Consider the following 14788-nt stretch of genomic DNA (forward strand, 5'->3'; position numbering starts at 1 on the left):
AGTTTGTTGAATGCACTGCAGCGTCATGACAGTGGTTGGAAAGCTTTCAACCACTGATTTGGCCAATTGTGTGTCAAAAGAATAGCAATGGGCTGTGATTCACACAAAGTTATCTATCAGTTCACAAACTGATCAACTTCTGCTCTGCCATAAGGAGTTCCAAAATTAACAACCGCCTTCTTGTGAATTTTCCAATCCTCGAGTATAAGCTTACTGAAAGACAGCACATCTACTGTCTAAATGCATCAGCCCGGTAGGTACAGTATGCAGCTCTTTAGAGACCATAGATCTACATCTGTCTACTTCCAAAGCTTGTTTGGTGACCTCAACTTGGCTCATCATCTTGTGACCCCCTGGTGGTTGTAAAATACTATCTCATGGTCTTTTACCCTCACTGCTCACATCACATTGGGTATGTACAGTACACAGAACAACAGTCATTTTAAGAAGACATTCAAGTCTCTAAAATCTATAATTCTGCTTCTGTTTTGGAATCAGAAATCAACCTTCTTGGGGGAAAATCTCATCTCATCATCTCTAGCCGCTTTATCCTGTTCTACAGGGTCGCAGGCAAGCTGGAGCCTATCCCAGCTGACTACGGGTGAAAGGCGGGGTACACCCTGGACAAGTCGCCAGGTCATCACAGGGCTGACACAGACAACCATTCACGCTCACACCTATGGTCAATTTAGAGTCACCAGTTAACCTAACCTGCATGTCTTTGGACTGTAGGGGAAACCGGAGCACCTGGAGGAAACCCACGCGGACACGGGGAGAACATGCAAACTCCACACAGAAAGGCCCTTGCCGGCCACGGGGCTCGAACCCGGACCTTCTTGCTGTGAGGCGACAGCGCTAACCACTACACCACCGTGCCGCCGGGGGAAAATATATACAAGCTTATTCATAGAACACACATCACATTAAGCAAGCCACAGGGTTTACAATCTCAAATATATACACAACCAGTTTGTGTTTTGTTCATGTGCAAAAAAGTTAATCTGTAAAAATTTGGGGTATTGTAGTGCCGGGGCACTGGTGAGAAAAAACACTTATATAAATTTGTGATTTCTCTTAAATGTTGAGTATTGAATGAAATCAGAGTAAGCAGAACCTGGACCCAGGAAAACTGCTGCTAGCCTGAGTCAAAGCTCGAGCAGTGTCAGACATGCGGTCTATGTGTTGTGACTGGCCTGATAAATGCCCTAATCTAGCCCACTGGAAAAAAGATCCGATCTCGTAGGTTTCTACCATGCTCGACTTGATGCTGAAACATTGCTGGGTTTGCTGATGAAAAATAAGTTTGCTAGAAATCAAGAAGTTGCTTATATCTTATATGACAAACAAGCAAAATGGTCATCTAACTTTCCTTCATATCAAGAAAAAGTAACACAAGCAATTTATAATTGGGAAAAACCCAGTAGGTTGCTCCTCTACCTGCCACCAGACATTGCCATAAAACAGGATTAAGAAATAAAGCCCTCGGGAGCTTAAAGGAATGCTGTGAATGGCCAGGACCAAGTTCAATTAGAACCTGGCTTGTTTGCTCTTTTTGAATGTCCTAGGTGTTGAGGTGAATCGCTCAACCTGAAATTTTCTATTCTTTAATTTTTTTGACCAATTTTTATCAACTGCTTGAAATTTTTAACCATAAGTTTATTTCCTGAATTTTTCAACATCAAACATCAACACTTTTTTTTTTCCACCCAAGCACTATAAATTTACAAGATTCCCCCCAAGCATTATAAATTCAAGTTCAGATTCTGCCAACACCGATACTATTCCATAACTGAGGCTGAGATATATGGAGCACAGAATACTACACAACATAACATTAAATGACCTGGTGAGCCCTGCAGATCAGGTCCAAGTCATGTTTATGGAGAAATTTGGCCACCACTTCAGCACCAAAGGTAAAGGAGACACCACGGTCGTTCTCTCCCCAGCCTAGCACATCTTTATCTGGATCAGACCACAGTAGGTCGCACAGCAGGCCCTGGTCAGGCACATCTGTGGGCCTCATGATGCGTCGGATCTGCTCCATGGACTGCAGGTCTGGAGACAAACCTTCAGTACATAAGAAGAAAAGGTGACATGCATATTCTGGCAAGCTTCACCTACAACATACTTTTGTCCAACATCTTAGACAGACTTTTTTTTTAAACAACAGTGTTATGCAAAAATATTTACAAGTTTTGTGTTTGAACTTGCAAGGTTGGAAGAAGGTTCAGTGCTTACAGTATATGCTTGGACATTCTAGCTCTGCAATTTAGGGATGTACATGTTGAAATTTCTGCATCATAAATACAACCACAACAAAAATTTTTTGTGTAGAAATTCATCCATTTTGCTAGACAGATTCATCCATTTTGCTAGACAGATTCATCTGAATTTAGATCACTAATGAGCAAACCAGAGACACCCAAAATAACATTGGGTGATGGTATTCCATACATTTTTTACTGGTTCCACACACTTTTTGCAACTATAGTCTCCTCAGGATGTACTGGAATGGCAACAATTAAGAAATCGGAGTTTGAGATCAAAAGATGAATTAGACAATAGATAAGAATTTCAGCTTTCCATTTCCTGATATTTACAGCTAGAAGTGTGAAACACAGGGCTGGGCAATATAGTTGCCCAACTTTTACATTTGTCAATACTGATTATTAAATCAAAAATATTGGAACACGCAACTGACCGGTATTTCTTGATGCCCAGGTTTGCCCTGTTAGATTGATTGTTTAAAAAATTAACAACTTTGAATGTCTACTCTTGGTTTGAACCCTGGTTTTTGCCTGTGAAGACTGCATTTGTTGTTAAAAAGGATGAACCAACATGAAGACCACAACTCATCTTTTAAAGAAAACCTCATGACCAGCAATATAGCAGCCACTCAAACCACTCACCAGCAGTAAAAAAAACAGAAGGCCAGACTGGAATTCGCAAAGAAATACAGAGATGAACTCCAAGTTCTGGAACAGAGTTTTATGGACGGATGAGACCAAGTTTAACCTCTACCAAATTGATGAAAAGGCCAAAGCATGGGGAAAGATAGGATTTGCTCATGAGCTGAAACATACAAGCTCATTAGTGGAGGCAGTGTCATGGCTTGGGCTTGTATGGCGGCTTCTGGAACAGGCCCACTAATCTTTATATATGAAGTGAACAATGATGGTCAAAGCAGAAAGAAATCAGAACTACAATCCCAATGTCAAAAAAGTTGGGACATGGTAAAACAAAAACAGAATGCAATGATTTGCAAATCACAGGAAACCCTGTACTATTTTCAACAAAATATCAAGACAACTTATCAAATGTTGAAATGGAGAATTTTTTTTAAAAATATATGCTCATTCTGAATTTGATGCCAGCAACGTTTCAAAAAAAGTTGGGACAGGGCATGTCTACTACAACCCCGATTCCAAAAAAGTTGGGACAAAGTACAAATTGTAAATAAAAACGGAATGCAATAATTTACAAATCTCAAAAACTGATGTTGTATTCACAATAGAACAGACAACATATCAAATGTCGAAAGTGAGACATTTTGAAATTTCATGCCAAATATTGGCTCATTTGAAATTTCATGCCAAATATTGGCTCATTTGAAATTTCATGCCAGCAACACATCTCAAAAAAGTTGGGACAGGGGGAATAAGAGGCTGGAAAAGTTAAAGGTACAAAAAAGGAACAGCTGGAAGACCAAATTGCAACTCATTAGGTCAACTGGCAATAGGTCATTAACATGACTGGGTATAAAAAGAGCATCTTGGAGTGGCAGAGGCTCTCAGAAGTAAAGCTGGGAAGAGGATCACCAATCCCCCTAATCCTGCGCCGACAAATAGTGAAGCAATATCAGAAAGGAGTTCAACAGTGTAAAATTGCAAAGAGTTTGAACATATCATCATCTACAGTGCATAATATCATCAAAAGATTCAGAGAATCTGGAAGAATCTCTGTGCGTAAGGGTCAAGGCCAGAAAACCATACTGGGTGCCCTTGATCTTCGGGCCCTTAGACCGCACTGCATCACATACAGGCATGCTTCTGTATTGGAAATCACAAAATGGGCTCAGGAATATTTCCAGAGAACATTATCTGTGAACACAATTCACCGTGCCATCTGCCGTTGCCAGCTAAAACTCTATAGTTCAAAGAAGAAGCCGTATCTAAACATGATCCAGAAGCACAGACATCTTCTCTGGGCCAAGGCTCATTTAAAATGGACTGTGGCAAAGTGGACGACTGTTCTGTGGTCAGACGAATCAAAATTTGAAGTTATTTATGGAAATCAGGGACGCCGTGTCATTCAGACTAAAGAGGAGAAGGACGACCCAAGTTGTTATCAGCACTCAGTTCAGAAGCCTGCATCTCTCATGGTATGGGGTTGCATTACTGCGTGTGGCATGGGCAGCTTACACATCTGGAAAGACACCATCAATGCTGAAAGGTATATCCAGGTTCTAGAGCAACATATGCTCCCATCCAGACAATGTCTCTTTCAGGGAAAACCTTGCATTTTCCAACATGACAATGCCAAACCACACACTGCATCAATTACAGCATCATGACTGCGTAGAAGAAGGGTCCGGGTACTGAACTGGCCAGCCTGCAGTCCAGATCTTTCACCCATAGAAAACATTTGGCGCATCATAAAACGGAAGATATGACAAAAAAGACCTAAGACAGTTGAGCAACTAGAATCCTACATTAGACAAGAATGGGTTAACATTCCTATCCCTAAACTTGAACAACTTGTCTCCTCAGTCCCCAGACGTTTACAGACTGTTGTAAAGAGAAAAGGGGATGTCTCACAGTGGTAAACATGGCCTTGTCCCAACTTTTTTGAGATGTGGTGTTGTCATGAAATTTAAAATCACCTAATTTTTCTCTTTAAATGATACATTTTCTCAGTTTAAACATTTGATATGTCATCTATGTTCTATTCTGAATAAAATATGGAATTTTGAAACTTCCACATCATTGCATTCCGTTTTTATTTACAATTTGTACTTTGTCCCAACTTTTTTGGAATCGGGGTTGTACTGTGTTGCATCACCTCTACTTTTAAAAACACTCTGCAAAGGTTTGGGAACTTAAGAGACCAATTACTGTAGTTTTGAAAGTGAAATAGTGTCCCATTCCTGCCTGAAATACAATTTTAGCTGCTCAACAGTTCAGAGTCTCCTTTGTCTATGGAAACTACAGAGCCATGCAATTGTAATATGTGCAGAATGTGGTTAGGTATTGTCTTGCTGAAATAAGCAAAGCCTTCCCTGAAGAGAGGTCATCTGGATGGCAGCAAGTTGCTCCAAAATTTGTATACATCATTCAGCATTAAATGGTGCCTTCCCAGATGTGCAAGCCACCCATACCATGTTCAATAATGCACCCCATACCATCACAGATGCTGGCTTCTGAACTGTGCATTGATGAGCCGGATGGTCCCTCTCCTCTTTAGCCTGGAGGACATGGTGTCCATGATTTCTAAAAAGAATTTCAAATTTTGATTTGTCAAACCACAGGACAGTTTTACACTTTGCCTCAACCCATCATAAATGAGCTTGGGCCCAGAGAAAGTGGTGGTGTTCATGGATATTTTATATATTTGGTTTTAACTTGCATTTGTGGATGCAGTGAAGATCCGTGTTCACAGACGATGGTTTTCAAAAGTGTTCCTGGGCCCATGCAGCAATTTCCAGAACAGAATCCTGCCCATTTTTAATGAGGTGCCACCCAAAGATCACAGGCATCCAATACTGGTTTTTGGCTTTGTCCCTTGCAGACAGAGATTTCTCTGGATCTTTTCATGATATTATGTACCGTAGATGATGTCTCATTATCTCTAGCCGCTTTACCCTGTTCTACAGGGTCGCAGGCAAGCTGGAGCCTATCCCAGCTGAATACGGGCGAAAGGCGGGGTACACCCTGGACAAGTCGCCAGGTCATCACAGGGCTGACACATAGACACAGACAACCATTCACACCTATGGTCAATTTAGAGTCACCAGTTAACCTAACCTGCATGTCTTTGGACTGTGGGGGAAACCGGAGCACCCAGAGGAAACCCACGCGGACACAGGGAGAACATGCAAACTCCGCACAGAAAGGCCCTCGCCGGCCACGGGGCTCGAACCCGGACCTTCTTGCTGTGAGGTGACAGCGCTAACCACTACACCACCGTGCTGCCCCCCCGTAATTGCACCCAAATTCTTTGCAGTTTTATACTGAAGAACGTTATTCTTAAATTGTTGCACTATTTGCCCACACAGTCTTTCACAGAGTATTGAACCCCTGCTCATCTTCACTTCTGAGAAACTCAGCCTCTCTGGAATGCCATTTTTATAACCAAATCATGTTGTCACCACTTGCCAATTAACCCAATTAATTTTTTTTAACATTACACAACTTTTCCAGTCTTTTTTTGCCCATCCCAACTTTTTTGAAACATGTTGCTAGCACTAAATTCAGTACCAGCAACACATCACTGTTCCAAAAACAATAAAATTTCTCAAAGATTAGGCCTTTCCTGAATACTAATTTTGCACCAAATCATGATTACAAAGCACCTGTTGACATCGCCTGTTTCAAATCACACTGTTATTTGTTTTTTTTTCATTACTAGCCCTAAATTGCCCCATCCCAACTTTTTTGGAATGCATTGCAGGCCTGAAATGCAAAGAATGGATGCATTTTGGAACGGATGGATATTAACAAATGAAATTATGTTGACCATATCTTTGATTCATACTAGGTTTGCCCCAGTTCCTGGTAATTTACCATTAATGGTCAATTTGACATCTTAAACGGTACAGTATCATTTCACAAATTTTGGTGGTTAACATTACTGCATTTCATTGCTTTTTTCATTGTACTTTGAAATGCTCCCATCAGAATTTGCTCTTTCACACACCCTTTAAGATGGTAATTTGTGGTGCAAGTTTAACACTCTCAGTAGAAGAGCTGTCCCTCTGACCAGTGAGCATGCCACACCGCTTCGAGTTTTCAAGCTAAGTTTGAGAAGATGCTGTGGATTCAGTAACTGCTGAACAAACTTGTGGCATTAGATTGCTGAAACTTGTCAAGAAACAAGGCTCTCTGAGCGAGATATGGTGCTATTTTGCTTTAAGGGCAAGCGATAGTGAAGAGGTAAAGTCCCCTTCTACACCTTTGTGCAAACGGTGTCTCAAATCATGTGTGACAGGAGGAGGCAATACATCTAACCTGATGAAACATCTGATGCACGTACATCTGAATTTGTACAAAGAATTCGAAGAACGGAAGGTGCGCGTGATCACATCAATAAATTGAAAATAAGACTGTCTAAACAATAGATACCAAACATTGTCCATGCTTATTCACAATATTTCGTGTCCTGAATCTAGACGACTTGCATGCATGTAATGCAAGTTTAGCCAACCTAATGTTCCATGGAGGGCTAACTGGCAGCCAACCACTGTGATGATGGCACTAAGGCTGCTGTTTGTCTTCTTAGGCTACGTCCACATTAACACTTTTTTTAAAAACACATCACTTTTACTATGTTTATGCCAGGCTTCCACACTACTCCATAGTTTTCGAGCCCATAAAAAAGACTTTTGGAAATGCTGCTGGCCTCATTTTAGTTTCAAAACTCCAGGCAAAAATGTTTTTGCGTTGACGGTTTTAGTGTTGACAGGCAAAAAATGGAGATGTTTGGAAATGATGACGCAGACACCCATGTTTGCTTCCTGATTGGGTCTTATCAGTCACAATGTATCCTTCCCAGAGTCATCATGCTGCTATCACATGACCCTTTTCTGGAAGAAAACAGAGAACGGCTATTTATACCGGCACGCCCAGTGTACATGAATGGTCATGTGACAAGCATTTTCAGGCATATTAATATGGACTGAGATTATTTCTGATATGGAGCTAGTGTGTTCGTCTGGACAGAGATTGGTTTCATTTTAAAATGACGTTTTAAAACTAAAACATTAGTGTGGATATAGCCTGAGCCTACTTAGCAGTCTACTCCTTAATTAATTTGTGAATGAAAGAATAATGAGGGGACAGCACAGTGGTGTAGTGGTTAGCGCTGTCACCTCACAGCAAGAAGGTCCAGGTTCGAGCCCCGTGGCCGGCGAGGGCCTTTCTGTGTGGAGTTTGCATGTTCTCCCCATGTTCATGTGGGTTTCCTTGAGTCCCATTACCGTTCTACCATGCTTGGAACCGCACCCAAAATATTGGTACCAAACCAAGTTTATACTATGTGCAATGAAATACAAGTCAAAATAAATTTAGAAATTAATGCTTCCTTAAAAAAAAATTGCATTTTCCTTACTTTCCCAACTTTTTCTGATTTGGGGTTGTAAATTTCTGGCCATTGATCAGGGTTTTCCCTTTAGTATGACTGGTACTATTGCTACACTATGGTGATGTGCTGCTGAAGCTTTTGTGTATGCTCAGTGTAGAGGTCTGGACATTTTAGAATCATTTTCTCATTACCATGTGGCGTGTACATATATATATATATATATATATATATATATATATATATATATATATATATATAAAGAAAGAAAGAGTGCGCTGTGGATGTGATCCTCTTCAAAACTTACAGAAGAAAGTGAGATTTCAAAAATATCCAAATATGAGGATGGCAGCACTCTCAGCGGGCGGCATGGTGGTGTAGTGGTTAGCGCTGTCGCCTCACAGCAAGAAGGTCCTGGGTTTGAGCCCCGGGGCCGGCGAGGGCCTTTCTGTGTGGAGTTTGCATGTTCTCCCCGTGTCCGCGTGGGTTTCCTCCGGGTGCTCCGGTTTCCCCCACAGTCCAAAGACATGCAGGTTAGGTTAACTGGTGACTCTAAATTGACCGTAGGTGTGAATGTGAGTGTGAATGGTTGTCTGTGTCTATGTGTCAGCCCTGTGATGACCTGGCGACTTGTCCAGGGTGTACCCCGCCTTTCGCCCGTAGTCAGCTGGGATAGGCTCCAGCTTGCCTGCGACCCTGTAGAAGGATAAAGCGGCTAGAGATAATGAGATGAGATGAGCACTCTCAGCTAAGGGAAAAAGTTGTTATGATGGTACCTGCAGTGACAGGCTGAACACTGCAGGAGACCGCCTATATTTTGGTATAGCAGTGATATGATTATTGTTACAGCCCTACACTGCACTTCTAATCTTTCTCCCACTGACCAAAAATTAATCAGAAGAAATTTAAGTATGACCCACATGAAAAAAACCTGTGTAATATGGCAAACAACGCAGTGTAGAGTTCTTATACTTCAGTCAAGGTATTCTCTGTTGTAACATGCACCACTGTTTCCATCCAAATATTTTTTAATTATATAAAATGACGTTCCATGCTGCAGCATGCTTCATAATACAGTTCAACTAATTCTTCATTAAATCTTGTTGGCAATTACTTTCAATCTTTCTCTTGTAGTCCTAAACCACAGCAATCTTTAGGCTACTGATATTTTGCTGTCTTAGCACATACAGCTGTGGAGCAGACACTGTCAATATACTGTGCTTACTTCCAACTTTTAGGTGTTAAATACGTCATTCACTAATATTTTCTGACATCAGCATATAATAAATTTGGAGGAAACAGTTAATTTTCACGTCTACCTCAACCATTATTTTCTCAGTTCTGGGCCACATGGTGGTGTACTGGTTACTGCTGTCGCCTCAGAGAAAGAAACTTCTGGGTTCGAGCCCAGCAACTGATGGGGGCCTTTCTGTGTGGAGTTTGCACGTTCTCCCCATGTCCGCATGGGTTTCTTCCGGGTGCTCCGGTTTCCCCCACAGTTCAAAGAAATGCGGTTAGGTTACCATGGGGTGGCCTTAGGCTGAGGTGCCCTTGAGCGAGGCACCTAACCCCCCCAACTGCTCCCTGGGTGCTGTAGCATGGCTCCCCACTGCTCTGGGTATGTGTGCGCGTGCATGTTCACTGCTTCAGATGGGTTAAATGCAGAGAGGAATTTCACTGTGCTTAAGTATACATGTGATGAATAAAGTTGCTGCTGCTGCTGTTCTTCTAAAAGTTGTTCTCATACCAACACACTTCATTCAGGTGTTTTGAAAGAGAGGAAAACAGGGTAAAACTGGTGTCTATAATTTTGTCAAATCTCTCAATGCTGGTTGTCTGTGTGGTTTTAATTAGCTATTTTTCTGTGTTGTAATTCTCACCCCTGTACCAGTATTGACATCATATTGTCAGGCAGCCACACCCACCTCCATGGCAACAGAAGATCTTCTCATCCACAATGGCAGCAATGGGTAAGCAGTTGAAGCAGTCAGTAAATGTCTTCCATAGCTTAATGTTGTAGCGCCTTCGGCCTGGAAACACAAGAGTGGAACTTGCATCAGTTACGTAATCAGTAGATACATTTCTGAAGATATTCTGTTGCATTTGTAATTAGGTCAACAAAGTGATGAACTATTTTAACGAAGGGAGCTATTTTATATAAAGACAGGATTACACTAAAAATACTGCATTTTATTACTCACACATAGCTGAGGGCAACAAAGCTCAATAATACATCCCTCATATATCAGAAATAAACTTATTAGGCCCTATTGATAAACATCCCACTTTCTCCAAAAGTAAATATCAATCAGGCCCTATTGATGCTACCATTTAGTCTTTGCTAATTGTGAAAATCATTAATATAGGAAATGCTGATGCTGTGTTAATCACTGCTGTTAATTACTTTCATATATTGTCTGGTATCAAGTGTTCCAGCCACAAGAAGAATGAGTCTTGATCCAGTGCAAGTCTATGGAGAGATGCAAGTTTGGAGATACTGCTCAAAATTCTGTTCAAACTCATGCCATTCATGTTAAAGTAAACCCTAATGGTGAAATTCATTCGTTGAATCAAGTGAAATAAAAAGAAAACTTAAAATATTCAAAAAATATGCTAAATTTAAAATGTACCAATTTCTTGTTTTTGAGTTTGTGAAACTGGTCAATTTTGTTTTAGTAGTCTCCTGTATGCAAATTTAAGTTAAACAAGAGATGCAAATGTGATTGTGACCACAGCATCAGATGGCCACTGCATACAGTAATCTGTGTAGTTAGCAGCAGTTGGCCATTGTGTAACAGTACAGAAGGCTACCGGTACCTGCATGGAGCAGGCAATGGAATGAAATCAGTGCACAGCCATACAGACATTCATACAGATATCCATGCAACATCAGTGCCGCACCTCCTTAACAGTGGGGACATGCATCTCAATCACTGACACCAATGTGGTACACATCTCAATGCATTGCCAATGAGCCGATACACTAAAGATTCTTATGAAGCCTCTACTAATGCAATATGATACGATTAACCCTTATTGCGATGCAGTTCGATTTGACACAATTTGATTCAATATAGTGCGATTCAACGTGATATGATGCGATGCAGAATAATATGTTATGCAATTCAATATGGTAGCTCTTCCTTCTCCATGATAATCCTCCATGTGACTCAAGGAGGGTCCGGTGTAAGAAAAGACATTTTTTAAAAATCCCATTGGAGTTATGGCGAGAGATCGACTGGGACAGTCATGCCTCCAACTTGAGAGACTTGGCCACTGACAGCAGAGGAGATGAAGAAGCATGCTTGAGAAACAGTTTAGAGTGGAAGAATCCATCTAAATATAAAATTATTGGTCACTTGACATATTCATTCACCCAGTTCAACATAGTTCAGTATGATGAATCAAACATTTCATGTAGGTATGAGAGCATGATTGCCAACATCCAGCTAATAAGACAAGATGTTACATATAATACCCTATGACAAAGGTCCTTAAAGCAACACAATGAGCTTGCATAGAAAAATATCGAACCATGATTAGAAAACATCAGGTTACTTAAATGGACATAAAAGATTTCCGTAATTTCCAAACTAAATCAATCAATTGCCTTTCTACATTTAAATGCAACCCTGATTCCAAAAATGTTGGGACACACTGTAAAACGTAAATAAAAGGGACATTCCACCGAATGGGTGCCATTTGCTTGTTGTACCACTCCCAAATTAAACTTAATTTGTTATATCTTTTCAACACTGATTATAATAACACACATATTTAACTATTCAAAATGTGTATTGGCTACATTATTTTTTTTTACAAGGTTTGGAAGTCAAAGATGGCTGCATTTTTTTCAGTCCTGTTACCAAAACTCTGAAAGTAACAGGACTGCGTTTTTAGCCTAGGATTAGCTAATACATGGAATTAAGCCACATGGCATCATCGCTAATAGCATGACCACACTTAGCACATTCTAATGATTTACCAAAAATCTGTATTTTTAAAATAAACAAATATCATCTAAGAAATAATTTAAGTAACGGGACAGTATATTGACATTCACCTTATCAGTCAAAGTTAAAAAATCATCAAATATACAGAAAAGTAAATGAGAGAACTAACTTTTGGTCTTCCCATGGCCTTCAGAAGATACAACTGATGTAACTTCCTGTTGAGCATGTGATTTATGGAATGTTCCAAATTTGTCAGATGGGGTAATATGCTTGGGTAACAGGACTGAGTGAAAACCCAGGGACACGACTAAAATGTGTATTTTAACTAAGATATTGTGGATTTCTTATGAAAAAATATATTTAAACCATGGATAGGATATGGAGTCACACAACAGTGCAAAAGAAATACTGTTTCTGAAGGATTTTAATCATAATATTTCATAGTTAAGTATAAAGTTAGAGTGTGGGGACAGGTAACACATGCTATTTTTCAGTGTTTTAGGTAGTTTTTATTAATCCTTACAATTATATATCTTAAATTTGAAATCAGATCAATGTGCAGGACATTCTGCGTAATAAGGAAATGTATTTTAAAGTACATTTTTATGTGCATTTATACATAATTTTCTAGGGACGGAAATGGCACCGATTCGGTGGAATGGCTCAAAAACAGAATGCAATTATTTGCAAATCCTTTTGGACCTATATTCAATTGAATTAAATACTTGTTTTTGTATTGTAATGTTCAAACTGAATAAACCTCTTTTGTTAATATACAGTCAATCATTCTGAATTTGATGCCTGCAACACTTTCCAAAAAAGTTGGGACAGGGACATGTTTACCACTGTTTTTTTAATTATCTTTTATTTTAACAACACTCAGGGAGCATTTGGGACCTGAAAACACTAATTGTTGAAGTTTTGAATGTGAAATTATTTCCCATTCTCGCTTGATATGACTTCAGTTGCTCAACAGTCCAGGGTCTCCATTATCGTATTTTGCACTTCATAATGTGCCACACAATTTCAATGGGAGACAGGCAGGTCAATTTAGCACCTGCACTTCTTCACTATGAAGCCATGCTGTTGTAACCCATGAAGAATGTGAAGCATCGTCTTGCTGGAAAAAATAGGAACTTCCCTGAAAAAGATGTTGTCTGAGTGGCAGCATATGTTGCTCCAAAAATCTGTATGTACCTTTCAGTATTAATGGTACCTTCATAACTGTGCAAGTTACCCATGCCATGGGCACTAAAACACCCCCATATCATCAGAGATGCTGGCTTTTGAACTTTATACTGGTAACAATCTGGGTGGTTCTTTTCCTCTTTAGCCTAAAGAAATGCAACGTCCACGATAGACCCCTTGTGTGTGACATCATGCATCATGTGATAATTTCTCCTGGGGGACAACCAGACACCATCTTTCCTGTAAGCAAGGCTTAATCTGTTTTAAATAGGCTTTTTTTTGTGCTGTTTTTGGTTGTTCCAATCATTCAAATATAGAAAAAGATAAAAGGTATTACCATCTCCCTGGAACTTTGTCTTGAACTTCTGATGGTGACTTAGGAACTTGACTTGGGCATTTCTTAGTAAGGAAATATCTCTGATCCAGGAGTAGAAGATTTTTTCACAATAGTAGGAAGAACCCAGTCTGCCTTTTTATCTATAACTGTTAGCGAATCCGTTTGTTTCACTCCAGCTTTGATAGCCTACAACAATGATGCTCTGTGAGAACAGCTCTCTCCATGGCCTGCCATAGTCGCAGTGTGCAGCCACAACCTTGCCAATTTTTTCACTGACAATCCGCAGAGTTCAAGGGTTTTTGGTCATTCTTTGCAAGTGGTCAACCTGGAATAGAATAAAGGTTGTACAGGTATTCAGTTACGTGACACTTGCTTGTGAATTTACTTCCAGTGAATGAAGTGGTGGTAAGACAAACCAATTTGGCTGCCGGCATGCAAAGAGCTAGTGAAACTGTCTCGGATTATTTTCGCAGTTTAGAGGCCTAATCTAAAGATACCTTCAGAAAGGTGCTGTCTGCAATGTAGACTGGTACCAAAATTCAAAAAAGTGCTTATTTAAGGAGTTAAAGGCATTTTTGAGACAAAGTCGGCAAACAGTCTTATTTTGTCAATTTGGGTGTGCCGAACGGTGGTGTAGAGGTTAGCGCTGTCGCCTCACAGCAAGAAGGTCCTGGGTTCGAGCCCCGGGGCCGGCGAGGGCCTTTCTGTGTGGAGTTTGCATGTTCTCCCCGTGTCCGCGTGGGTTTCCTCCGGGTGCTCCGGTTTCCCCCACAGTCCAAAGACATGCAGGTTAGGTTAACTGGTGACTCTAAATTGACCGTAGGTGTGAGTGTGAATGGTTGTCTGTGTCTATGTGTCAGCCCTGTGATGACCTGGCGACTTGTCCAGGGTGTACCCCGCCTTTCGCCCGTAGTCAGCTGGGATAGGCTCCAGCTTGCCTGCGACCCTGTAGAAAGATAAAGCGGCTAGAGATAATGAGATGAGATGGGTGTGCCGAATTCAAATCTGCAATATG

General features: G+C 40.5%; 1 protein-coding gene across 2 annotated transcripts in view; it reads right to left on the reverse strand.

Moving 5' to 3' along the window:
• The window catches only part of LOC132875667 (serine/threonine-protein phosphatase PP1-gamma catalytic subunit A), a 322481-nt gene that overhangs the window by 62396 nt on the left and 245297 nt on the right, over positions 1-14788 (reverse strand). For both annotated transcript variants that reach the window (XM_060912615.1, XM_060912614.1), the window contains exons 4-5: positions 10221-10325; positions 1844-2067 (exon numbers count right to left, since the gene is read on the reverse strand). In XM_060912615.1, the coding sequence (XP_060768598.1) occupies positions 1844-2067; positions 10221-10325 (329 nt within the window). The remainder of the gene's footprint in view (positions 1-1843; positions 2068-10220; positions 10326-14788) is intronic.

The sequence above is a fragment of the Neoarius graeffei genome, chromosome 28, assembly GCF_027579695.1.
Source record: "Neoarius graeffei isolate fNeoGra1 chromosome 28, fNeoGra1.pri, whole genome shotgun sequence".
NCBI lineage: Eukaryota > Metazoa > Chordata > Actinopteri > Siluriformes > Ariidae > Neoarius > Neoarius graeffei.